Source organism: Microcaecilia unicolor, chromosome 3 (assembly GCF_901765095.1).
Source record: "Microcaecilia unicolor chromosome 3, aMicUni1.1, whole genome shotgun sequence".
In the NCBI taxonomy this organism is placed as follows: Eukaryota; Metazoa; Chordata; class Amphibia; order Gymnophiona; family Siphonopidae; genus Microcaecilia; species Microcaecilia unicolor.
In genome coordinates this window covers 257,794,772-257,822,710 of record NC_044033.1, presented here as the reverse complement: position 1 = coordinate 257,822,710, position 27,939 = coordinate 257,794,772, and the positions used below count along the sequence as shown (strand labels likewise).

At 47.8% G+C, this 27,939-nt stretch overlaps 1 protein-coding gene across 2 annotated transcripts in view; it reads right to left on the bottom strand.

Annotated features, from left to right (window-relative positions):
- The window catches only part of JOSD2 (Josephin domain containing 2), a 36,457-nt gene extending 9,189 nt beyond the window's left edge, over positions 1-27,268 (bottom strand). The window contains exons 1-5 of one of the 2 annotated variants that reach the window (XM_030198028.1): positions 27,221-27,268; positions 26,675-26,752; positions 10,866-11,168; positions 10,535-10,660; positions 9,927-10,121 (exon numbers count right to left, since the gene is read on the bottom strand). In XM_030198028.1, the coding sequence (XP_030053888.1) occupies positions 9,927-10,121; positions 10,535-10,660; positions 10,866-11,020 (476 nt within the window). In that variant the 5' untranslated portion in view covers positions 11,021-11,168; positions 26,675-26,752; positions 27,221-27,268. Of the gene's footprint in view, positions 1-9,926; positions 10,122-10,534; positions 10,661-10,865; positions 11,169-26,674; positions 26,753-27,142; positions 27,200-27,220 lie in introns of those variants that run through there. The other variant, XM_030198030.1, reaches the window with a different exon arrangement.
- Between the last annotated feature and the right edge of the window lie 671 nt (positions 27,269-27,939).

Sequence of the window (27,939 nt, the reverse complement as noted above, 5' to 3'; positions counted from 1 at the left end):
TGTGTCTTTTCCAGGCTGAACAGCCCTAACCTCTTTTCTCATACAAGAGGCGTTTCATCCCCTTTATCATTTTGGCCGCTCTTCTTTGTAGATTTTCTAATTCCGCTATCTTTTTTGAGATATGGCAACCAGAACTGAACGCAATACTCAAGGTGAGGTCACATCATGGAGCCGTACGGTAAAATTATGTATAATCATACCTGATAATTTTCTTTCCATTAATCATAGCTGATCAATCCATAGACTGGTGGGTTGTGTCCATCTACCAGCAGGTGGAGATAGAGAGCAAACTTTTGCCTCCCTATATGTGGTCATGTGCTGCCGGAAACTCCTCAGTATGTCGATATCAAAGCTCCATCCGCAGGACTCAGCACTTAGAGAATTACACCCACGAAGGGACACTCTGCCCAGCTCACCACCGCCGAAACGGGGGAGGGGAATTAACCCAGCTCATCCCCACACAAGTGGGGGAGGGGAATCCGTCCAGCTCATCCCCGCGGAGCGGGGGAGGGACACCACACCCGCCGATGCGGGGGGATCTGGCTTATCCTGCAACCGCGGGAGGAGCTGACTGACCCTAACACCGCCGAAGCGGGGGGGGGTACAAAGCTGCCCTACAGCCGCACGAAGCGGGAGGGAGTGCCGGCAGAATTTATGTCTCAATCCAGCCCCGTAAAACGGAGGGGAGAGGAATGCAGCAGCTCACTGTAACACAAACTCGTCTCAACTCTTGAAGAATCCAAGTGAAAGAAGAACTTGAACACGAAGTCCTCCTGAAGTAACTGAAGGCTAAACTTGAACCTAAAATTCAACCAGAATATAAACAGTACAGATATCTGGGAGGGGCTATGGATTGATCAGCTATGATTAATGGAAAGAAAATTATCAGGTATGATTATACATAATTTTACCTTCCATATCATCAAGCTGATCAATCCATAGACTGGTGGGATGTACCGAAGCAGTACTCACCCAGGGCGGGACATAGAAATCCCTGACCTCAACACTGAAGCTCCAAACCGGGCCTCCGCCCGTGCAGCCACAGTCAAACGGTAATGCTTGGAGAATGTATGAGCCGAAGCCCACGTTGCCGCCTTGCGTATCTCTTCCAAGGAGACGGATCCGGCCTCTGCCATCGAGGCCGCCTGAGCTCTCGTGGAGTGAGCCTTCAGCTGGATAGGCGGCACCTTCCCCGCGGCCACATAAGCCGCTGCAATGGCTTCCTGGACCCATCTTGCCACTGTAGGCTTAGCAGCCTGCAGACCCTTACGAGGACCTGCAAACAGGACAAACAGATGATCCGATTTCCGGAAATCATTGGTCACTTCCAAGTATCTGATGATGACTCGTCTCACATCCAGATATTCAAGAGCGGAGTACTCCTCTGGGTAGTCCTCCCTACGAAAGGAAGGGAGACAGAGCTGCTGATTCACATGGAAGCGAGAACCAATCTTGGGCAGGAAGGGAGGCACTGTGCGAATAGTCACTCCTGCCTCAGTGCACTGCAGAAAAGGCTCTCGACATGAGAGCGCCTGGAGCTCGGAAACTCTTCTGTCTGAAGTGATAGCCACCAAAAAGACTGCTTTCAACGTCAGGTCTTTCAGAGATGCCCTCGACAAGGGTTCCTAACAGGTCCTGCTCCACTGACAGCCGCAGAGGATCGTCGACTGAGAGCCTGAACAAGTCCGCATACCAGGGACGTCTGGGCCAATCCGGACCCACCAGGATTACCCTGCCGGGATGCTTTGCCACCCGGTCTAGCACCCTGCCCAACATGGGCCAGGGCGGGAACACATAGAGGAGCTCTTGTGTCGGCCACTGTTGGAGAAGAGCATCTACTCCCAGGGATCGAGGGTCCCGTCCTCTGCTGAAAAAGCGCGGCACTTGGCCATTGGCCGATGACGCCATCAGATCTAGGCTCGGCTGGCCCCAGCGCTTCGTGATGTCCAAGAACGCCTGAGCAGATAGTTGCCACTCTCCGGGCTCCAAGGTATGGCGACTGAGAAAGTCCGCCTTGACATTCATGACTCCGGCAATGTGGGCCGCTGAAAGCTGCTCCAGGTTCGCTTCCGCCCACTGGCAAACACTCATAGCCTCCTTGGCTAGAGGGGCGCTCTGGTACCTCCCTGGCGGTTGATATAGGCCACAGCCGTGGCATTGTCCGACAGGACCCGTACAGGCTTCAACACGAGTACCGGGATGAACTCCAATAACACCAAGCGAATGGCTCTGAGTTCCAGGAGGTTGATAGACCACTTGCCTCTGCAGGAGACTAGAGCCCCTGCGCTGTCCTTCCCAAGCAGTGGGCTCCCCAGCCCATCAAAGAGGCGTCTGTCGTGACGACAATCCACTCCGGGGTCACCAGAGGCAACCTGCAGACAACTTGTCTGTCTGCGTCCACCAGCTCAGCGCCTTGCGCACTGCTGGGTCCACGGGAAGGCGCACAGCATAATCCTCCGACATCGGAGTCCAGCGCAGCAGCAGAGATAGCTGTAGTGGTCTCATATGAGCCCTTGCCCAGGGCACTACTTCCATCGTGGCCGTCATAGAGCCCAACAGCTGCACGTAGTCCCAAGCCCGAATAGGAGAGGCTACTAGGAACTAGTCCACCTGAGCCTGAAGCTTGACAATCCGATTGTCTGGCAGGAACACTCTGCCCACTTGGGTGTCGAATCGAACTCCCAGATACACCAGGGACTGAGTCGGGCGCAGCTGGCTCTTCTTCCAGTTGATGATCCATCCCAGGGAGCTCAAAAGAGCAACTACCCGGTCCATAGCTTTGCCGCACTCTGCATAAGAGGGGGCTCGGATCAACCAGTCGTCCAGATAAGGATGGACTTGTACTCCTTCCTTTAGCAGGAAGGCCGCTATGACCCCCATTACTTTGGAAAAGGTCCGCGGAGCAGTAGCCAACCCGAAAGGGAGGGCTCTGAACTGGAAGTGTCGTCTCAGGACTGTAAAACGCAGAAAGCGTTGGAGAGGAGGCCAGATGGGAATATGCAGGTACGCTTCCTTGATGTCCAAGGAAGCCAAGAACTCTCCTGCCTTCACTGCCGCTATAACAGAGCGGAGAGTCTCCATGCGAAAGTGCCTCACTTTCCAGGCCCGATTGACCCCTTTGAGGTCGAGGATAGGCCGGACAGAACCTCCTTTCTTTGGAACCACAAAGTAAATGGAGTAACGTCCCTTGCCAATCTGATTTTTTGGCACCGGAACGACCGCACCCAGGCGGATCAGGTTGTCCAAGGTCTGCTGCACTACCACAGCTTGACCGGAGACTTGCAGGGAGAGAGTACAAACCCGTCTCTTAAGGGTTGGCAGAACTCTAGCTTGTAGCCGTCTCTGATGACTTCCAGCACCCACGCGTCTGAAGTTATAGTGGTCCACTCGCCCAGAAACGAGGACAGCCGTCCTCCAATCTGCACTGGGGCGTGGACCAAGGCCCCGTCATTGGGTACGAGACCCTGGGGGAGGACCGGAGGGAGCACCTCCGGGACGGCGGTCTCTGCGAAAGGAATGCTGCTTGGGGGAGAAATTCCTCTTGAAGGAAGAGGGGGCAGAGGAACCCGACTTGCCCGGGCGGTATGGAGGTATCGGGACGAGTACTAACCCGAGCCCTGACCTCTGGTAATTTCTTGCCCTTAGACGTGCCGAGATCGGTCACGATTTTGTCCAGCTCGACCCCAAAGAGCAGCTTGCCTTTAAAAGGCAATCTAGCCAGGCGGGATTTAGAGGCGTGGTCAGCAGACCAATGTTTCAGCCAAAGCCACCGCCGCGCAGAGACTGTCTGAGCCATGCCTTTAGCTGAGGCTCTCCAGACATCATACAGCAAGTCTGCCAAATAGGCTAAGCCCGATTCCAGGGCCGGCCAATCAGCCCTCAAGGAATGATCCGAGGGGGAAGCCCGCTGCACCATAGTCCGGCACGCCCTGGCCACATAGGAGCCGCAAACTGAGGCCTGCAAACTTAAAGCAGCTGCCTCCAAGGACGACCTTAAGGCCGCCTCCAATCTTCTGTCTTGGGCGTCCTTTAGGGCCGTGCCACCTTCCACCGGCAACGCCGTTTTCTTAGTCACCGCAGTGATTAAAGAATCCACGGTAGGCCACAGATAGGCCTCACGTTCACTCACAGCCAAAGGATAGAGGCGGGACATAGCCCTAGCCACTTTAAGGCTCGTTTCCGGGACATCCCATTGAGCCGCAATTAAGGTGTGCATGGCATCATGCACGTGGAAGGTTCTAGGCGGGCGCTTCGTCCCCAGCATAATGGCAGAGCCAACAGGGGCTGAGGGAGAGACGTCCTCCGGAGAGGAAATCTTCAAAGTGTCCATGGCCTGTAACAACAGGTTGGGCAAATCCTCTGGGCTAAAAAGCCGCGCTGCAGAGGGGTCATCCGCTCCATCCGAGCGGGGATCTATCTCCTCCAAGGAATCCGCAAAGGATCGTTGGGAGACCTCAGACATGCTGCCCTCATCTACATCGGAGGAGACAAAAGTCCTCCAAGGCCTGGAAATCAACCCGAGGGCGTTTACCTCTGGGAACCTCAACCTCTTTATCAGAAGAGGGAGCAGGGGCAGCGTTTTGCATGAGGAAAGCCTGATGCAGCAGCAAAACAAACTCGGGGGAGAAACCCCCCAGACTGTGCACTTCCGCAGCCTGGGCAACAGCCCTAGACGCACTCTCAACCGGCGCTCGCAATAGCGGGGGAGAGACATGCTGCGCATCCAAAATGGCGTCCGGTGCGAAACTCCGTGAAGGAGCCGCGCGGGAAGAACGGCGCTTAACTTTAGCCGCTTTTGTGCCGTCGCCCAAATTAAGGGCGTTCATGGCATTAATGTCTCCAACCTCAAGGGCGGCCCCGAAGAAGCCGTCCGAGCCGCGTGGCCGGCCAAGATGGCGGAGGCGAGGAGCGGGGGATGGGCGTTTATGGCGGGAAAAAACTGCCACGCCGGAGGAACGACCGGGACATTCATCGGTCACTAAACTATCACCCATCAAGGGCGAATCAGGTTGTAAAACCCCCGCATCCCCTCTAGAAGCGCTCCAGCGATCCGGGGAGCGACCCTTTGCGCCCTCGCCCTCCGACGCCATTGCCACGAGGAGAAGAATCGGGGAACCCCCTGCCCGCTATAAAAAGGTAAAATTACCTGCTTGCCGCTCCGAGCTGTAACGAACTGGTGTCCCAGTGAGTAGCTGCAATGAACGTTTAAAGAAACGTCGAATTAAACGCCTTTAAAGACGTTTAAAAATATTTATTTTTTTTTTTTAAACGGAGCCAGCGGGAGGGGGGAGAAAAGGAGGGACCTGGCACCACCAGGTTTGCACTTGCTCAAAAGAGCCCTCAACCCCAGGCCTCAACAAAACCTAAGGATTAGGCTTGGAGGCCTAGCCAGAGCTGCTGCTGTGTGTGACCACCACCTGCTGAGATAGAGAACATACTGGGGAGTTTCCGGCAGCACATGACCACATATAGGGAGGCAAAAGTTTGCTCTCTATCTCCACCTGCTGGTAGATGGACACAACCCACCAGTCTATGGATTGATCAGCTTGATGATATGGAAAGAGGCATTATAACATTCTTATTTAGCATCCCTTTCCTAATAATTGCATGCTAAGCAGAATCGTATCGCACACACGTTCTTAGTGGGTGAGCACACCAGCTGTGCTTCCGGTCAGAGGAGTGAGTGCTGAATTTCATTTTATTTTTCATGATAGTAAGTTGATAGTAAGCTTAGCCGAAATTGGGTGGTGGCGCCGGTGGGGGAAAGAGGGGTTGGTGGTGGGGAGGCGAAGATAGTGGTGGTCAGACTTATACGGTCTGTGCCAGATCCGGTGGTGGGAGGTGGGACTGGTGGTTGGGAGGCACAGGAAATAGTGCTGGGCAGACTTATACGGTCTGTGCCAGAACTGGTGGTGGGAGGCGGGGCTGGTGGTTGGGAGGCAGGGAATAGTGCTGGGCAGACTTATACGGTCTGTGCCAGAGCCGGTGGTGGGAGGCGGGGCTGGTGGTTGGGAGGAGGGGATAGTGATGCCCAGACTTATATGGTCTGTGCCCTGAAAAAGACAGGTACAAATCAAGGTAAGGTATACACATGAGTTTATCTTGTTGGGCAGACTGGATGGACCGTGCGGGTCTTTTTCTGCCGTCATCTACTATGTTACTATGTATTTTTAGCGCAGTATATCACATCATGAGGGAGTATTGAGAGCAGAAGCTGCCTCTGCTGGCGAGAGAACAAAATCGGTGCATGTTGCTTGTCTGGGAAACTTTGTGACAAAGCTTGAATGAGAAGAGACAGAGGAGCAAAATTATTAATTCTGCGTGAGATTGTATTTCAACACTAAAAGCTAGGTTGCATGTGTCTTTTATCACATTTCCCATTTATTTACCATACCGCAAATAAAAACAAGCTAAGCAGTTTAGAATATAAAAATACTTGGGTTAAGTGAGAAGAGATACAATAATATTCACGCGGGAAGGAATGCAATAAATGCCAACAAATATTTGGCACTGAAAAAAATGAGTGCTATATAGCATTCGTCTCGAATCCAGTGCCTAACGTTTGGGTGATGTACTTCCGCCTGCTGAAAGCAGGTGTAAATTCTGGCGCACTTGTGGCAAATTCTGTAAATCTGAATGCAACTTTCTGGAACGCAACCAACGCCCCCTCGTCAGATACACGCAATTTAAGTTAGGTGCTGTGCTTTATAAAGTAACGCAGAGAGTTGTACAAATATGTAAAACTGCTAATTATTTATTTACTAGTAAAAAAGGCCCGTTTCTGAGAGCAATGAAACGGGCGCTAGCAAGGTTTTCATCGTAGTGTGTATGTTTGAGAGTGAGTGTGTGTGAGAGAGAGAGAGAAAGAGTGAATGTGCGAGTGTGTGTGTGAGAGAGTGTGTTTGAGAATGAGAGTGTGCTGCAGGGGCCCCCCCTCCGTCTGTTGGCGTCCTTCCCGGTCCCCCCTGTGTTTCGTTTTCCCGTTTCCTTCTCCTCCCCCTCCCATGTGTCCTCCCCACAGCGCCTCAGGGTTGTGGCCCCCCCCCCCCCCGCTGTCTGGCTTTCAGGATCGTGGCCCCTCCGTCTGGGGCCTTTTTTCTGCATTGTAGTGTGTATGTTTGAGAGTAAGTGTGTGAGAGAGACAGAGTGAATGCACGAGTGTGTGTGTGTGAGAGAATCCCAGCTTCAGGGAGTTCCCCCCCCCCCCTCTCCTGGGCCTTTCAGGATGGTGGTCCCCCCTGTGTTCCCTCCCCCCCTCGCAGCTCCAGGGTTGCCCCCCCCCCGGGCCTTTCAGGATGGTGGTCCCTCTTTCTTCCGCCCTTTGTCCCTCTCCCCCCTGTCTTCCCTCCTCCCCTTCCTGGCCTCCCCGTTTCCCCCTCGCAGCTTCAGGGTGGAGTGCCCCCCTCGCTCCGCCTTTCAGGGTGAAACTGTGACGGTGACGCTGGTTCCCTTCTTCGCAGGTTCAGGGAGGCAGGCTGTTTCCGTCTGCTGAAGGTGGTTCCCTTCCTCGCACGTTCAGGGAGGCAGGCAGGCTGGCTGGCTCCGTCCGTGAGTCCGAGTCCTGCGGATGCGGAAATTGGCCGCCGAGGGGCAGGGGGAGATCACTTGTCGCCGCTGCCCGCGTCCACGCCTCCCTCCGTCCGCCGTTGTTCGGGCGATGTTAGTCCTCCGGAGGTGGGAAATGGTCGCCGAGGGGCAGGGGGAGATGACGTTTCACCGAGTGTGAATGCTCCGCCCTCGAGAGGGCGGGCCAGACACTCATTGCCAAACCGGATATCTCTGGCGCCTCAAGTTTCCGGCTTGAGGCTTCAGAACGTTGAAGGTGCCTTTTATATATATAGATTAGGATTTATTTACCACCTTCTTGAAAGAATTCACTGAAGGCGGTGTACATTAAGAATAGATCAAACATGAGCAATACGCAATCACAGCAGTAAAAATATTCAAACAACAGTACAAAGTATGGCATAGTATACTTCTTTCAATGTCAACACAATATGTAATAGAACATTTTCACTGACAGTGAAGGGTATAAGCAAAGATGGAGCATATAGATAGGTAAAAGTAAGAGGATTTAGAAAATAAGGTGACTGATTTAAAGAAAGTTGCACGAGGTCAGAGAGATGGTTAAATATTATCTCAGGGCATGCGTGGATAAACATGTCCTGCTGCAGTATGTGCAGCTCGTATCACTCCTTGTGTGTGTGTGTGAGACTAAGAAGTTAGTTACTTTTTCCATTACAAGCCTGGTTGAAGAGCCAAGCTTTCACCTGCTTCCTGAAGTCAAGATAGTCTTGTGTTAAGCGCAACCTTTCATGCAGTACATTCCAGAGTGTGGGGGCTACTCCGGAGAAGGCTCGCTTGCGGGTGTCACATCGTGTAATGTCTTTTGGAGAGGGTGTGGTTAGTGATAGTCCTTGAGAGGACCTTAGTGGCCTTGGCGGTGTGTAGAGGATCATCATATTCTCAGGTAAAAATGGTGTGATGTGGTCACATCGCTTGCAATCTTCTATGAGTCTTGCTGCTGCATTCTGAATCAAATGGAGCTGGTGCAGACCCTTTGTAGTCAGACCAAAAGTACAAAGACTAGGGGACACTCAAGGAGGTTACATGGAAATACTTTTAAAACAAATAGGAGGAAATATTTTTTCATTCAACGAATAGTTGGGCTCTGGAACTCTTTGCCGGAGGAGGTGGTAACGGCAGTTGGCGTATATGGATTTGAAGAGGATTTGAACAAATTCCTGGAAGAAAAGTCCATGGTCTGCTGTTGAGACAGATATGGCAGCATCTGCTTGCCCTGGGAGTTGTAGTATGGAGTGTTGCCACGATTTGGGTTTCTGCCAGGTACTTGTGGTTTGGCATGGCCACGGTTTGGAAAACATGATACTGGGCTAGATGGACCATTGGTCTGACCCAGTATGGCTACTCTTATGTTCTCTCCTTCCAGCTCAATTTACTCAGAAGGAACATAGTAAATGACGGCAGATAAAGACCTGAACGGTCCATCCAGTATGCCCAACAAGATAAACTCATTTTACATGATATGTAATACTTTATATGTAATCCAGGGATGTATTTCTTTATGAAAAGGGTGGTGATGTGTGGATCAGACTCTTGGCAGAGGTGGAGACTAGAACAATGTTAGAATTCATGAAAGAATGGGATGAGCACTGAGGTATGGATGGGTAGATTGGATGGGTTGTATCTTTTTCTTCTCTGTTATTTAATGTGTTTCGATATACATATTAGAACGATTACTGTAATTATTCAGGTAAGGCAGAGATGCCTCAGTTGTTAATATGGAAAAAGCTCATTGAACAGAGAGATCACAGGACTAGAGCAGTTCAGTTAACCACATTGCTGGCTTTGAACCAGTAGCGTAGCCAGGAACTCGACAGGGTACAGATTTCTCAGTAAACATTTGGCAATTCCCTCCCTCCCCCTACTGTACTTTAACATCACCTCCAGTCTTCGTCCAGGCAGTTAAACTCAGTCTGCCTGCGGCCTGCACCAGGGCTTTCTTTCTGAACCAACCCGCTCTTCATAAAACAGGAAGTTGCATCAAAAGGGGCGGGACAGCTTAGAAAAAATCCCTGTGCAGGCCGCCTGAGTGCCACTGCCACTGATACGGCAAAGACTGGAAGTAATTTTAAGGCAAGGGGGAGTGAGGGTGGGGGGAGGGAACTGCAGACCTTTGCAAAGCTGGGCCAGGAAGGGTAGAGAGAGATGCGGCAGGAGGGAGGGATTGCCACATACCTCAATTGGATACACAACTGCTTTGAACTGACATCCATAGTGCATTGTCATATTTCAAATCTCTACTTTTTCATTAAACAATAATATCGCAAGGAAGGGATGAAAAACAACTGGGACCAGTGTAAAGTTTCCTTCTAGATTATGTGCAAGAGGAGCAAAAGGGTTACCTGACATCTCTGTCCTCTCCAATCACTGCCGGTGCTTTCAGCTTTGAATCCAAGTTATAGTAAAGTCCATTAATCTTCCGTACAGCAATCCAGTGCCTACGCCGGAACGGTAGTGAAAGCAAGCCAAAGGAGACTCTCGATGGGATATTCACAATAAAACCATGAATATTGCACAGTGCCAGTTGTTCCACGGACCTGTGTGTTACAAAAGAACGAAAGATTTCAATACCCAAGAGGATACAAAAAGAATCATAAAAAGATGTTCAGCAAGAGATACCAATATAGGGGGGTGGGGGGAATAAAATAAAGACCGGACTGGAGGCAGATACAGTTTTCAGGGGAGCCCTCTGCTCTCTAAAGGAAGAAGCAGCGACATATAATCAGTAAGGGAAGGGGGGTGGGGAATAAAACAGAGACTGGACTGGAGGCAGATACAGTTTTCGGGGATATCTCTGCTCTGTATAGGAAGGCATATGGTCTTATGCAAACACTGCCTTGCAGAACTAGGATAGGAGATATCTAATAAGAGGGATTTCTGTCCCTTGCAGAGTGGAAATCGATGGGATAGTGAGAGACGTAGAAGACAGAATGAAACAAGGTTTCACAACCTGCGCTTATCCCACCATACGGTTGCAAAGTCCAGAGACTGAAGAGCTGTCATTATTACATTAACGTCATAATTCCCTGTGCCCAGGACACTGCGGTGTGGGTTCCAGCGTGAATCTGGTGCGAGCCTGAAAAACAAAACAAACCGTCTCAGTATGTGCTCAGAGTGCCCTGCCTGCCTGTACTATCTCATCACCAGTCTACCCAGAGAGGTGGAGGATTGGCGCTGGACCCATCACCACCCACTCCCCAGGGAGGGGAAATTCGTCATCGAAGATGGCTTGGTCGCACTCTATCAGCACCACTGCAGCACTTGTAGCGTCTCCCACCTACCTCTTACAGATGTCATCTGCCGCTTCCTGGCTGAAATGCTTCTCTTGCAGGACGTTGTTAAGAGCATGGATGGCACAGAGCTCCAGCCGCTGCCTTTCGTGGTACACTGGTGTCTCACCATCCTCTACCTCGCCCCACTCTGGATTCCCTGACATCAGGCCTACTGTGCTGGGTGACAGAGGCCAGCCTCAGAACACCCGAAAGCTGAGAAGGAAGTCACCGTGAAGAGATTTCCAGGACACAGAGGACGACTTCAGAGCAGAAGCGATTAACCCCCGCTCAGCCATGCAATGATCAGTAAACCTGCAAACACACAACCTCAAATTAGTGAGGTCTTTTCATTTCATGGCCCTGCCTGAACTTGACTGGGTACGTTGTAAGAGATTTTTACAGTGAAAAGTCTTAAATGCACCAAAAATGACACCATGAGGCAGCAAACTATGTCCACATGGCCTTGTCCCAATTCTTGAGGTAAAATCAAAGTAAACCATTAGAGGTGAAGCCAACTGATGTACGTTATTAGTTATTGAATGTATTTTCTACTCTGCACAGAACTTTGCACATTGTACGTCCCTTTCTCAGTCCCTATTGCCTTCTTTACTGCCCCTCTTAGTTATTTGATGCTCTCTTTATCTTTCCCATCTTTACTGTACTTCCTTTCTATCTAATTAACTTATTTCTTTGTAAAGCGCTTCGATAGGTCTCCTCTTTAGCAGTATATCAGGATTACAAATGAACTTGAAGTATTTTAAACAAATTATTCTTTTTAAGAACAAATTCCAAACCAATCACATGCTTATGACAAACCTGGCTGGCTACAAGACTCTTCTGGATCCTGGTGTGGTCAATCCCCCTTACACCCACCCCTCTAGTAGAAATCATCAGAGGCCTGCTTCTACCTAAGTGCCCCCTGCAGAAAGATTGCACTTCTCAAAGGAATTTATTAAGAACTAAAAGGCAGAGACAGCAGACTGATCCAACAAGAGTCTGCAAATACTCAGATTTCAAAGCAGCCTGAAAACGGTGGGCTTATAGAGTAGATTTAAACATAGCCAGAGAAGGTGCAGGAAGTCCATTCCAGACATGGATCTAAATATGGGAATAACTACTGAAATTGGGCCCCCTTTTACTAAGGTGTGCTCACGTTTTTAGCGCATGCTAAAATTGTGGGCGTGCTAAATGTTAGAGACACCCAAAGGAATGCATTGGCAACTCTAACGTTTAGCACGCAAACAATTTTAGCGTGCGCTAAAAACGTGAGCACGCCTTAGTAAACGGGGGCCTAAATTTGCTGACACAAAGTTATTCAAAGTTGTTAAATCGCAAGAGGATTGAGAAAAATTACAAGAGGACCTTATGAGACTGGGCATCTAAACGGCAGATGACGTTTAATGTGAACAACTGCAAAGTGATGCATGTGGGAAAGAGCTACATGATGCAAGGTTCCACGTTAGGAGTCACCGACCAAGAAAAGGATCTAGGAGTCATCGCTGATGCATTAAAACCCTCTGATCAGAGAGCAGCGGTGGCGAAGAAAGCAAACAGAATGTTAGGTATTATTAGGAAAGGAATGGAAAACAAAAGTGAGGACGTTATAATGCCCTTGTATCGTTCTATGGAGCAACCACACCTCGAATACTGTGTGCAATTTTGGTCACCGCATCTCAAAAAAAGATATAGTGGAATCAGAAAAGGTGCAGAGAAGGGCAGCGAAAATGATAAAGGGGATGGGACGAATTCCCTCCGAGGAAAGGCTAAAGTGGCTAGGACTCTTCAGCTTGGAGAAAAGACAGCTGAAGAGAGATATGATAGAGGGCTATAAATTAATGAGTGGAGTGGAATGAGTACAAGTGAATCGCTTGTTTACTCTTTCCAAAAATACTAGGACTAGGGGGCACGCAATGAAGCGACAAAGTAGTAAATTTAAAACAAATCGAAGAAAATATTTCTTCAATGTGTACGTAAACTCTGGCATTCTTTGCCAGAGAATGTAGTAAAAGTGGTTAGCTTAGCGGGGTAAAAAAAGGTTTGGATATCTTCCTAAAAGAAAAGTCCATAAGCTATTATTAAGATGAACTTAAAATAACCCAGATTTTAATATATTCATTGATGATAAAAAGACTTGATTATTGCAATTTGTTACTGGTTGAGTGTCAATATAAACTAAAACGTTTGCAGATGATTCAAAATATGACAGCAAAATTATTTTATGAAGTGAATAAATAGCTTAGCAGGGTTTAAAAAAGGTTTGGATATCTTCCTAAAAGAAAAGTCCATAAGCTATTATTAAGATGAACTTAAAATAACCCAGATTTTAATATATTCATTGATGATAAAAAGACTTAATTATTGCAATTTGTTACTGGTTGAGTGTCAATATAAACTAAAACGTTTGCAGATGATTCAAAATATGACAGCAAAATTATTTTATGAAGTGAATAAATAGCTTAGCAGGGTTTAAAAAAGGTTTGGATAGCTTCCTAAAAGAAAAGTCCATAAGCCATTATTAAGATGAACTTGGGAAAATCCACTGCTTATTTCTAGGATATACAACCAACTAGAACATAAAGTACTCTGTGCTATGTAATTTCTAATTTGTGAAGGGGAAGTCTCATACTTAGGCACTTTTATCAGCGGAAAGGTGAGCCTGTACTTTGTGACTATTTATAATCATCGACTGCCCCCAGCCTCCCATAGTGCAAAGTTATCATTCATTGCAAAACAGGCTCCTGTCGGGATTTTGAGTTTACCTGGGATCACACACAGATTTACCTGGGGCAACGGAGGGTTAAGTGACTTTTACCCAGAGTCACAAGGAGCTGCAGCGGGAATCGATCGCAGTTTCCCAGGACCAAAGTCCGCTGCACTAACCACTAGGCTACACCACCACTCCGATAAGTGACACAGATGCGTTTTCAATTTTGTTGAACTAATACACAGCTGCAGTTTGGTTGTTTAAAGGAGAGGAGTGTGGTAGCTGTGTTAGTCCACTCTTAAGGTTATCAACAGAAATCAAACAAAATAAAACATGGAAAAGAAAATAAGAAAGGACTTAACAAGGACCTGGGGTTCCTAGCCCATTATAAACCATAAAGCTGTATGTCTCTGTTGATCACCCCACCCCTCACCTATCCACACCCATCCTGTTAGAATATCAATGATATGCTTTGATGTCCCCATGCATACCTCCGACCCACCCCCATCCTCCCACCCTGTCAGACTGTCATAGTAATGCTTGAATGTTTTCACTTATATACACTGTCAGCTAGCACATTTGCTTATTTCCGATCTGACGAAGAAGGGCAACCTTCGAAAGCTAATCAAGAAATGTATTAAGTTATGTCCAATAAAAAAGGTATCATTTTATTTTCTTTTCCATGTTTTATTTTGTTTGATTTCTGTTGTTTTAAGGCAAAGTATGGAACAAGATGTGCCTAACACTGTGAAAACTGTGGCTGTACACTGATTGAAGATATTTAATGGTTTCCTGCAATCAATAGTAATCTCAGTACGAGTGCTGTAAGACAGTGCATATATTTATGACTAGCAGAGCAAAACAAAAAAAAAAAGAGACTAGTAAAAACATTAAGGGCACAGCTCTGGACACTTTTTTGAATGATAATTTTGCACTACGGGAGGCTGGGGGCAGTCGATGATTATAAATAGTCACAAAGTACAGGCTCACCTTTCCGGTGATAAAAAGTGCTAAGTGACCGTAATGAGACTTCCCCTTCACAAATTAGAAATTACATAGCACAGAGTACTTTATGTTCTATCACTAGTTGGTTGTGTATGATCTACTCTATATAGGTGGAACATTGCCATCCATTTTTTGACAGATATTTCTAGGATAAGCAGCATAAAATGTATTGTACTGTTCTGGGAGCTTGCCAGGTACTTGTGACCTGGATTGGCCACTGTTGGAAACAGGATAATGGGCTTGATGGACCTTTGGTCTGTCCCAGTATGGCACTGCTTATGTTCTTACGACATAAGTGATGTTATTAATTAGTTCACCAATTGATTTTCCTCTGTCTTTTGAAATTGATCAGATAAAGATCTCTCTAGTAAAAAAAAAAAAAAAAAAAATGTTCCCTTGCAGTGATTTAGGCCCCGCTTTGAATATGCATGAGCATATAAAGAAAATCATTCAAATTATTCACTCCAGACTAAGGTTGGTCCATAGGTTGAAAGAGTATTTATCAGTTCAGAATTTCCAAACTGTTGTTTAGATTACTATCTGTTCATGTTTTGACTACCGTAATGCCTTGCTGTTAGGTCTGCCAAAGAAGAGTTTGAGGTCCGTCAATTAACACAGAACTTTGTGGCTCGGGTTTTGTGCAGATTCAATAGATTTGAGCACATTTCTCCTATATCGATGAAGCTGCACTGGTTGCCCATTGAACTTAGAATTCAGCACAAAATCTTGTCATTAGTTTTTAAAGTTTTGACGAATGCAGTCTCAACGATTACAGCTGAATCTCTGCATTTATATCAACTGGTGCGGTCTCTATGATCTTCGTATACTCTTTTGTACAATGTACCTTCCTTTTGTGTGATTAGACTTGAAGATTTAAGATCAAAGATTTTTTTACACAACTGCACCTAAGGCTTGGAATGAGTTAACTTATCAAGTGCATTCTGTAAAGGCCATGGCACAATTTAAGTAGACGTTAAAGACAGTATCAACAAGCTTTTAGGTCATTTAATTGAAGGAGTTTCGGTTGCCGATCACACTAATGTTTGTGATTTTTGCAGGATGTCAGACATATGTTCAAGTGTTTATTTTGAAGTAATTTTTGTTTGTATGACAATGTATGTTTACTAATTTGTAAGTGTAATTTATTATGTATATAAATTTGTTATCCATATAGGACTGTTGTGATATGCCAGCTACAAGAGTTTTGCAATAAACAAATTCAAGACATACAGGCAGGACAAGTAATAGAATTAGAGAGTTTAATTTACTATGGGAATGACTAAAAAGAACTTGGAAATGAAGGCAACAACAACCCGATAAAGATATAAAAGCATCCTGGAAAAAGGTGGACTTTTGGGCCAAACCGGAATAGTGCCAGAGACAGAACACGATACGCTGACTCAGTTTATTCCACGTATAAGCAGCAAAGAGAATAACAAAACTAACCATGGGAGTTCCCAAGGAAGGGTACAGGGAGAGAGAACTGAAGCAGTATCACCCGCACTGCTTACAATCTCCTACTCTCCTGCCCACACATACTCTTCATTCCCTGGATTAAAGTTCATAAGAACATAAGCATTGCCATGCTGGGACAGACCAAGAGTCCATCAGCATCCTGTCACCGACAGCAGCCAAAAGAAAGCAATTTATCCCGCCCATCCTAGAAATAGTGTATTATTCCCTTGTCCATTCAATAACATTCTATGGCCTTTTCCTCCAGGAAGCCGTCCAACCTTTTTTTGAAGTCCGCTAAGCCAACTGCCTTAACCACTTTTTCCAGCAGCGAATTCCAGAGTTTAACTACGCGTTGCGTGAAGAAAATTTTCCTCCGATTCGTTTTAAATTTACCACACTGCAGCGTCGTTGCATGCTCCCTTGTCCTAGTATTTTTGGAAAGCGTAAACAGACGCTCCACATCGACCTATTCCATTCCACTCATTATCTTATAGACCTCTATCATATCTCCCCTCAGCCGCCTCTTCTCCAAGCTGAAGAGCCCCAGCCTCTTCAGCCTTTCCTCACAGGGAAGTCATCCCATCCCCTGTATTATCTTTGTCACCCTTCTCTGCACCTTTTCCAATTCCACTATATCTTTTTTGAGGTATGGCGACCAGAATTGAACACAATACTCGAGGTGCAGTCGCACCATGGAGCGATACAATGGCAGAATAATAGCCTTATTTTTGTTTTCAATCCCTTTCCTAATGATACCCAACATTCTATTTGCTTTCCTAGCCACAGCAGCACATTGAGCAGAAGGTTTCAACGTATCATCAATGACGACACCTAGATCCCCTTTCTTGGTCCGTGACTCCTAACGCTGAACCTTGCATGACATAGTTATAGTTTGGGTTCCTCTTTCCCACATGCATCACTTTGCACTTGTTCACATTAAACATCATCTGCCATTTAGACGCCCAGCCTCGTAAGGTCCTCTTGTAGTTTTTCACAATCTTCCCGCGATTTGACTACTTTGAATAACTTTGTGTCATCGGCAAATTTGATTACCTCACTAGTTACCCCCATCTGCAGGTCACTTATGAATATGTTAAAAAGCAGAGGACCCAGCACAGATCCCTGGGGGACCCCACTAACTACCCTTCTCCATTGCAAATATTGACCTTTTAATCCTACTCTCTGTTTCCTAACTTTTAGCCAGTTTTTGATCCACAGTAAGACACTACCTCCGATCCCATGTCCCTCTAATTTCCTCTGTAGTCTTTCATGAGGGACTTTATCAAACGCCTTCTGAAAATCTAGATACACAATATCAACCGGCTCACCTTTGTCCACATGTTTGTTTACTCCTTCAAAGAAATGCAGCAGATTGGTGAGGCAAGACTTCCCTTCACTAAATCCATGTTGACTTTGTCTCATTAGTCCATGCTTTTGAATGTGCTCTGTAATTTTGTTCTTGATAATAGTCTCTACCATTTTGCCCGGCACCGACGTCAGACTCACCGGTCTATAATTTCCCAGGTCTCCTCTGGAACCTTTTTTAAATATCGGCGTTACATTGGCCACCCTCCAATCTTCCGGTACCAAACTCAATTTTAAGGATAAATTACAAATCAATAACAGTAGCTCTGCCAGCTCATTTTTTAGTTCTATCAGTACCCTGGAGTGAACACCATCCGGTCCAGGAGATTTGCTACTCTTCAGTCTGCAGAACTGCTCCATTACGTCTTCCAGATTTACAGATATTTCATTACGTTTTTCAGACTCTTTAGCTTCGAATACCCTGTCCGGCACTGGTATCCTACCCAAATCTTCCTTGGTGAAGACCGAAGCAAAGAACTCATTTAGTTTTTCTGCTATTTCATTGTCTTCCTTGATCACCCCTTTTACACCCCGGTCATCCAGCGGGCCAACCGATTCTTTTGCCGGCTTCCTGCTTTTAATTTATCTAAAAAAATTTTTACTATCAGTTTTCACCTCTAACGCTATCTTTCTTTCAAAATCCCTCTTTGCCTTTCTTATCAGCGCTTTGCATCTGACTTGACATTCCTTCTGCCGCTTTTTATTTTCTTCATTCAGTTCCTTCTTCCACTTTCTGAAAGATTCCTTTTTGGTTCCAATAGCCTCCTTTAGCTCACTTTTTTTTTTTTATTTGTAAGAAGTCTTTTATTGAAAATTCTCATTAGACAACAAACAATATTTATCGCTCTACACTGGCATATTTACAATGTAGTCCAGACAAGATGAAAACCAGGTAGTGCAATTTACTGCCACAGTACAACAATTAAATATAAACTGTAGAAACTTCAACTTTTTATTGAAAAAAATTTTTTTTCCCCCCATCCCCCATCTTATCAACAGCCCCCCTCTATTGCTAAATCCTGTCCAATCCCTCCCACCCCCATCTATTTCCCCGCCCTACACAACTGTCTCACTATGTGCCACTCACACTTCTCATATGTGCCTGCTCTAAACATTGCCTGCTGCATTAACAAAAAACTGCCATATGCAGTGGTGTGCTGGAGCAGGCTCTCACAGGCTCTTGAGAGCCGTTTGTTAAGTTTTTAAGAATTTTGGGAGCCGGTTCTCCATGGCTACTTTAACAAATGGATCCCAAAATGTGGGCTTGGGCCCCTCCTGAATTCTCTTTTACTTTGCTGGAGAGAGAGAGCCCCCTGTTAACAATTTACCAGCACACCCCTGGCCATATGTCATGCCACTTGTGCGTTTGATGTTTCCTGACTGCCAAAAGTCTTTCATTCTCACACACGTTTCAGTTTATTGTGCCATCTCTTAACCGAAGGGACCCCCTGTCGTTTCCAGTGCTGGGCGATTGTCACTCGGGCGACACATACCACCTGCCTCAGCAGTTTATGCTGCGCAGCCGGCATGCCCTCTACTTTTGCAGCAAAAAGAAACTCACTTTTTAACCACGCCGGCTGTTTGGTTTTCCGTCCTCCTTTTCTGATACGTGGAGTATGTTTGGCCTGGGCCTCCAGGACGGTGTTTTTGAACAGCATCCACACCTGTTGTAGGTTTCTTACCCTCTCAGTCGCTCCTCTAAGTTTTTTTTTACCGTTCTTTTCATTTTATCATAGCTTCCTTTTTTAAAGTTAAACGCTAACATATTTGACTTCCTATGTTTACCTTTTTGAATGCAAATTTCAAAGTCAAAGTCATGTTATGATCACTATTGTTAAGCGGCCCCTGGACCGTTACCTCCCGTACCAGATCATGCGCTCCACAAATGACAGTCTAGAATTTTTCCTTCTCTCGTCGGCTCCTGTACCAGCTGCTCCATAAAGCTGTCCTTTATTTCATCGAGGAAGTTTACCTCCCTAGCATGCCCTGATGTTCCATTAACCCAGTCTATATGGGGGTAATTAAAATCACCAATATCATATTTGGGGTTAGCTGCCCCTGTAAGGATTCCAACAACCTCAAAAAATGCGAGCCGTCTTGTACAAAGGACTTGATGGTCAACATATGAGGTTGCAAAACTTTATCAATAAACTGTGCTGAGCATTCCAGTAAAGATCCTTTGGCCGACACAATAGGCCGGCCCTGTGGTTTGCGTGTATTCTTATGGATCTTAGGCAAAGTATAAAAAATGGGGACTTTAAAGAACCGAAAATTCAAAAATGTATGTTCTTTTTTAGTCAAGAAACCCAGTTTTCTGCCTCTATTAGTGAGCCTAGCAATATGTTCCTGAACCATCTCTGAGGGGTCCTCACCCAGTTCCAAATATGTATCCTTATCTGATAATTGTCGTCTAATTTCCATCATATAGTCCATTGTATTCTGTACAACGACAGCTCCCCCTTTATCAGCTCTTCGAATAGTTATGCTGGGATCTTGTTTCAAACTTTGCAAGGACCGACTCATCTACCAAGACGTAAACTGAATTTAAAGAAGAACGTCGGTCATGCAGTGTGACACCATGGGTTCATATGTTTTCTCCAATTGAATACAAAACCTGTGTTCGATCAATCTAATCTTCAACGGGCGAGAAGTCTGTCCAACATAATTTAATCCACAGGGGCAGCTTATAATGTATATGACACTAGCCGTTAAGCCCGTAAAAACGGGCGGGTATTGGAATGTTTTTTTCCCCAAGGCCCCCCTCCCGTTGCAGCTGCAAAGCCCCTGCCATCCTCCTTCCCTGCCAGCTCCAAGGCCCCCTCTGTCCCTCCCTCCCAGCTCCAAGGCTCCAGTCCTCCCCCCTTCCCAGCTGCAAGGCCCCCTGCCCTCCCCCCCAGCTCCCAAGGCCCTCCCCCCCAGCTCCCAAGGCCCCCTTCCCTCCCTCCCAGTTCAAAGGCCCCCTGCTCTCCCTCACAACTGTAAGGGGCCCCATTCCCTCACAACTGTAAGGGCCCCCCTGCCCTCCCCTCCCAGCTCCAAGGATCCAGTCCTCCCCCCTTCCAGCTGCAAGGCCCCCTGCCTGCCCGCCCTCCCTCCCTCCCAGTTCCAAGGCCCCAGGCCCTCCCCCCAGCTCCCAAGGCCCCCTGCCCTCCCTCCCTCCCAGTTCCAAGGCCCCAGGCCCTCCCCCCCAGCTCCCAAGGCCCCCTTCCCTCCCGCCCTCCCAGTTCAAGGCCCCCTGCTCTCCCTCACAACTGTAACAGCCCCCCTGCCCTCCAGCTCCAAGGCTCCAGTCCTCCCCCCTTCCCAGCTGCAAGGCCCCCCGCCCTCCCCTCCCAGTTCCAAGGCCCCAGGCCCCCCCAGCTCCCAAGGCCCCCCCAGCTCCCCTCCCTCCCCAGTTCCAAGGCCCCCTGCTCTCCCTCACAACTGTAAGGGCCCCCCTGCCTTCCCTCCCAGCTCCAAGGCTCCAGTCCTCCCCCCTTCCCAGCTGCAAGTCCCCCCGCCCTCCCTCCCACCCAGTTCCAAGGCCCCAGGCCCCCCAGCTCCAAGGCCCCCTTCCCTCCCTCCCTCCCAGTTCCAAGGCCCCAGGCCCCCCCAGCTCCCAGGCCCCCTTCCTTCCCTCCCTCCCTCCCTCCCAGCTCCCAAGGCCCCCCTCCTTCTGAGACGTCCCATGTCCCCTCCCCCCCCAAGGTAGCCGCTACCGCCCCCCCCCACGCCGGAGTCGCCACCACCCCCCCCTTCACCCGGCCCGGGCCCCTCTCTTCGTTATTCAACTTACAGCAGCGCCGAAACAGCAGCAAGCAGTAGCTCCCGTTGGCCTTCCTTCACTGCCTGTGCCTCGCCCTCATGTGACGTCACGTCGGCGAGGGCGGGGCACAGGCAGGGAAGGAAGGCCGACGGGAGCTGAAGCTGAGCTGCTTGCTGCTGTTTCGGCGCTGCTGTAAGTTCAATAACGAAGAGAGGGCCCGGGCCGGGTGAAGGGGGGGTGGTGGCGACTCCGGGGGTGGGGGGGCGGTAGCGGCTACCTTGGGGGGGGGAGCGGTAGCGACGTCAGCGGTTCCCTCCCTCCCCTTCAGCGCAGTTTCCCTCTCTGTCCCGCCCCCCTTCCCCGTCATCACGTATTGACGCGGGGGCGGGACAGAGAGGGAAGTCTCTACTGCGCATTTGCAGGTGAGTCGGTCACTTGCCATTTATAGGTTTGATTCTTCGATGTACATTAGTAATCGCGGGGACAGCATACACCTTCCCTATACTCTTGATCCACAAATTCCTTCGATTCAGTCATATTGTCGCATACGGAACAATTCCCACATGCTGTATGTGAACCCTCCTTGATGTATCCCGAACTCTGTCTATTTCAAGTGTCTACCAAGCATAATGTATCATTCAAATTACTGTTTCTTTGAAATGCAAATAAGATCCTAAGGTTTTGCAAGCAAGGTTGTATCTGTAGTAATGGTAAATGCTTGTTAATAATTTTTGTCATGATATTGGAATGAGAATTGAACCGGGTTACAAAAGTCAATACCTCTTTAATATCCTGAGAATCTGTTCTCAGACGTAACAGCCATTCCCTGTGATTGTGAAGCGCTCTCTTTTTAGCTGTGGACACCAATTTTCTTGGGTAACCCCGATCTAACAACTTGGTTTCCAGATTGTTAGCATGATATTGAAACCTCTCTTTAGAGGAGCAAAACCTTCTATGTCTCAAGAATTGAGCAAAAGGTATGTTCGTCTTACAATGATCTGGATGCATACTGTTAAACTGCAAAGTAGTATTTCTGTCAGTGGGCTTAGTAAACACTGATGTCTCCAGTTGACCCTCATGAAAGTCCACCCAGATGTCTAGAAAGGCGATGCCAGTGGTGCTATGCTTGGGTTCAAATGTGATGGTCTCATGACATTCATTTAATTCTTTAAAGAACTGTGATAACTACTACTACTACTACTACTTAGCATTTCTATAACTGGGGCTCTGTACCCCCCCCCCCCCCATATCATGAAAACGTCATCTATATAGCGGAACCAGCATATCGCACGTCCGACGTGTAAATCCATCTTACTTCGAAGGCTTCCATGAATAGATTAGCAATCGTGGGTGAACAAGCGGCTCCCATGGAAACACCCGTTCTTTGAAAATAATACTTGTGGTCGCATGTAACGTAGTTTTCTGATAGCGTAATCTGTATCAATTCAAGGAGGAAATCTGTGGGAATCAGTTGGGGCCGTGGTCCGAGATCCAAAATTTTCTCCAACACCTGCAGTGCCTCTGTTTGAGGAATCATCAAACATATAAACGGCGAGTGACCGTACTCACTCGCAAATGTGCAGTAGAGACCTTCTCTGCCCCGCCCCCACGTCAATACGTGATGACGGGGGGCGGAACACAGAGGGTCTGTACTGCGCATTGCTGAGGGAGGGACACCGCCGTCTAACGCTCCCCCCACCCGAGTCGCCGCCGCCACCCACCTTCTACCCGGTCGGGCCCTCGCTCCACTATTGAAACAGCGAGGGTCCGGGAACGCAGCACTGAGCTCTGCTGAGCTGCCGACATCGCCATTCCTTCTTCTTCTCTGCCTCTGTCCCGCCCTCGACGACGTTACGTACAACCGAGGGCGGGCCAGGCAGGAGAAGAACGAAGGCCGACGTCGGCAGCTCAGCAGAGCTCAGTGCTGCGTTCCCGGACTCTCGCTGTTTCAATAGCGGAGCGAGGGCCGGCCGGGTGGAAGGTGGGTGGTGACGGCTCGGTGGGGGGGGGGGGCGCGAACTCGGGGGGGGGGGGGCAGCGGCGAACTCGGCGGTGGGGGCGAGCCTTTCAACCCCCCCTTCCTATAATAGCTCGTTTTTATGGGCTCAAAGTCTAGTAGATGTATAAAGGGCACAAACGTTCAGCACCACCGGTCCACCCTATCACTACGATATAATTTGTACCCCGGTATGACAGTGTCCCACTGGTTATCCTCCTTCCACCAGGTCTCAGAGATGCCTATTATGTCTAAATCTTCATTCAGTGAAATATATTCCAATTCTCCCATCTTATGTCTAAGGCTCCTAGCATTTGCATATAGGCACTTCAAGCTAGGCTTCTTATTCCTTATTACAGCGTGTTGTTACTTGTCAGTACTAATTTGCTATTTTTTGCCTGGTTTTTATCATTTTTATTTATGGACATTGAATCTACTACAGTCTGTTTTTCATACTCACTATCAATAAACCCTGTCTGGGTGATATCCTTACAAGATACCTTATTCCGAATCATACGCTCCTATGCGACTGTCGGCCTTCCCCCCCCCCCCCCCCCCCGTTCCTAGTTTAAAAGCTACTCTATCTCTTTTTTAAATGTTGATGCCAGCAGCCCGGTCCCATCCCGGTTAAGGTGGAGCCCATCCTTTCTGCATAGGTTTCCTTTTCCCCAGAATGTTGCCCAGTTCCTAACAAATCTCATCCTTGCACCACTGTCTCATCCATGCATTAAGACTCCAGAGCTCTGCCTGTCTCTTAGGCCCTGCGCGTGGAATGGGAAGTATTTCAGAAAATGCCACCCTAGAGGATCTGGATTTAAGCTTTCTTCCAAAAAGCCTAAATTTGGCTTCCAGAACCTCTCTCCCACATTTTCCTAAGTCGTTGGTACCCACATGTACCAAGACAGCCAGCTCCTCCCTAGCACTATCTAAAATCCCTTCTAAGTGACACGTGAGGTCCGCCACCTTCCCACCGCCTCGGCCTTTCTTCCTCCAAACAGACCCACTACGAATCAACACACTACTGTGCATTTTTCTTTTTAGCCCTAAGCTCTGGAAGGACTTTCCCCACTCTAAGGCCTGAATGTTCCTTTCCGCGTTTTAAGTTTCTTCTCAAAACTCATTTTTTTTTTTCATGTTTGCCTTTGGTTTCCCGATCCAGGCGCTCTAATGCTGAGCACTTGGTTACCCTGTACAGAGATAATACGTTCTATTAAGTGACGAGTGTTAGATGCTGTTGTTGAATGTGTGGAGAATCTGTTTGGATGGCGTGGTTGACTAGTTCTTTTCTATCTCATTATGGAGTTCTATTTTATACCTGATTTTTGATTTTGTGAACCACTGTGACCTTTGTTTAGAAGTGGCAGTGTATTAAGCCTTCTAAGGTGTACTAGTGCTTTTAGCATGTGCTAAAAATTAGTGCATATTAACCGTGTAGACACCCATAGGAATTATGGGCATCTACACGCTTAGCGCGTTCTAATGCTTAGCGTGCACTAAAAATGCTAGCAAGGTCCATAGTGTGCCTCTCGCCACGCACTAATCCCACATTTAAAAAAAGAGGTCTTATTTTTTAGCGCAGGAGGCGTATTTATGGGCAGAGAGTAGGCGTCTCCGTGTGTTAATCAGGTAGCACAAGTACATTGCTGCAAGCGGCCTGAGCGAGCGCACCCTTACCGTCTAGGACAGTGATGGCGAACCTATGGCACGCAGAGCCCTCTCTGTTGGCACGTGCGCCGTCACCTCAGCCAGAGTCGCCTCCCAGTTCCAGGGTCCCCCCTTCCCTCCCTCTCCCTCCCTCCGAGTTCCCGAGTCGTCGTCCCTCCCTCTCTCCCAGGCCCCCTCCCTCCCTCCGAATTTTAAAAGTCATCTCTTTACTTACCTCGTCGGGGAGGGGTTACGGCGGCCGGCAGCAGTGCTAAAATGCGTGCAGGCTTGACCCTTCTCTCTCTTTCTGAGCTCTGGTCCCGCCCTTGCGGAAACAGGAAATGAGGGTGGGACCAGAGCTCAGAGAGAGAGAGGGAGAGAAAGGCCAAGCCTGCACGCATTTTAGCGCTGCTGCCGGCTGCCGTAACCCGTCCCCGACGAGGTAAGTCAAGAGATGACTTTTAAAATTCGGAGGGAGGGAGCCTGGAACTCGAAGGGAGGGAGGGAGGGACGGCGACTCTGGAACTAGGAAGAAGGGAGGGAGGGAGAGGGGACCCTGTGGAACTCGGAGGGAGGGGGGATCCTGTGGAACTGGGAGGGAGGGGAGGGGGGATCCTGGAACTCAGGGGGAGGGAGACCCTGGCACTCCGGAGGGAGGGAGGGGGCCTGGAACTCGGAGGGAGGTGGAGGTGGGACAGGGGAGGGGGAATGGCACTTTGCAATAAATAATTAGATTTTGGGTTGCTGTTTGGGCACTCGGTCTCTGAAAGGTTCGCCATCACTGGTCTAGGAAATAGGTGGCCGTAAGAGCTGATACGCTAATTGGAAAATTAGTGTGTGGCCATGTTACCACCACACTAAAAGTGGCCTCAGTGTGTGGGAAACCCTCATGCTAAAAGTAGCGGTCTACGTTTTAGCGCTTAGTAAAAGGGCCGCATAGTTTAAAAAAAATTTTTTTAAATTACATTTAAGATTTGATTGGAAGAAAGTGCAATTTAGATGTATTGCTAAATATTTAGGGGTCCTTTTAACTAAGGTGCGCTAAACGATAAGACACGCAGTATATTCCTAATTGTTCATGCACGCTAAATCTGTAAGTGCACTGTAGTAAAAGGACCCCTTAACTTCTTTCAAAAAAGGAATACTTAAGTCATTGAACTGAAATACTGGTACTTCGACAGATCTGGCACTACATAAAGCCTAAATTACAGGTTTAGCAATATTCAAGGGGAAATGCAACTTTATCTAAAAATATCATCAGATCAAAACCGATGCTCACAGAATTAAATAACAATACTTCCGTACCATATTTCAGACAAAAGCCAGACAAACGGGACCAACACATTTTTCACTAAAAATTCAGTCAGTTGTTCAAACACCAACTTTTCTAAGAACTTTGGTAAAAAAAAATGATAAAGAAGAGATCAGACGATAATTGTCAGTAGAAAGCTTGCAACTTTTAGGATTTTTTTAAAATTAAGGGCAAACTGTTGCGAGCTTTAACATGGTAGAAACGACATCTTCCAATGATTTATTTGCTGTCAAAGAACCAGGAAGAGGTGGAATGTTAGGTATGTTTTTAGGAGAGGGTTGAAAAGTAGTGTTCTAGATGTAATTATAAAAAGATATATTCACGCCATTCATGCATATAACCGCCCCTCCGGTTCCTGTGTGCTGGGCGCTGCCACGTCTTTGAATCTGTTTTACTAAGGCAGTTGCCTATCTGCCTGACTAATCTGGTAAGATACAAACCGAAATGATGCTTTAATCCCCTCCCTCCTCCTCCCAGTAGTACATGGGGGTCTGTCATACTTAAAGTCCCTCCCCCTCCACCCAAATAGTGCATGGGGTCTTTTTCACACACACACACATACAGTGTACATGCAATCTCCTGTCATACTCACAGCCCCACTGATTGCAGATCTGGAACGAAGGGAGAGGCTGAAAGTGAAGGGGACAGCGGGGAACTTCTGCATAAAGAGCTGGAAAGAATGAGAGAGATCAATGAACAAGTGCACAAGGCCAACTGCTGCACCCCAGCACCCTCAGTGGCCCCTTCCTCCCACACCTTGTACCCCAGGACACTGACCCCCTCCCCCCCTACACCCTGTACCCCAGCACCCTCATTGCACCATTCCCCTCACACCCTGTACCCCAGCACCCTGAGTATCCCCTTCTCCCCACCCTGTACCCCAGCACCTTCCCCCCACACCCTGTACCCCAGCACCCTCAGTGACCCTTTCTCCCAAACCCTCCCCCCACACCCTATATCCCAGCATCCTCAGTGACTCCCTCCCCAAACAAACCCTGTACTCAAGCACCCTCAGTGACTCCCTTTCCCCACACCCTGTACTCTCGGGACTCTCACTAACCCCACACACAAGTTGCACCCCGGAAGTCTCACTAATCCCCCGGGCCCGCACCACCCCGTCATTGAGTTTTGACTCTACCAACATGGCCGCTCCCGCGCGCCACCGGAGAAAGGGAGTAACTCTCACGTCACCTACAAGCTGACTGCCTTCCGCTTCCGCATTCTCTGCGGCCAATTGGCGAACCGAGAATAACGGTCGTCTATCTGACGCATCCAATCATCTGCCTACTTAGTGGAGCGTTAGAACGCGCAGCGGAGCGTAAGACGCTGCTTCTGCTCTCAGCCAATCAGCTGAGAGTTTTGAAAGAAGGGGCGGGGTTGGATACAGCAGAAGACGAAGTGAGCCTATGTAGTCCATTATAAGAGCTGAAGCCAGTAGGCGCAGCTTTAGTTCACCCAGAACAATAGCAAAAGATCGTTAGAAATAAGGGACCGCCACCGCCTATGCGTGGTCTATCTGTAACAAGTCTAAAACTCTTAAAAGGAGGACAAAAATGAATAAATATATTGTTTATACTTATTGGACAGCTTTTTCATTTATTTGATGGTAATCAATAGAAATAAAACATGGAAAAGAAAATAAGATGATACCTTTTTTATGGCCAATAGAAAAGGTATCTTATTTTCTTTTCTATATTTTTATTTTGTTTTATTTCTATTGATTACCTTTAAAAGTGGACTAACACGGCTACCACACCTCTCTACTCATTTATTTGAAAGTTTCCCATATATCTAGATATAAATATCATGAAATAAAAACAGAATATCACTAAAACCATTAAAAAAATTATTGTAGGT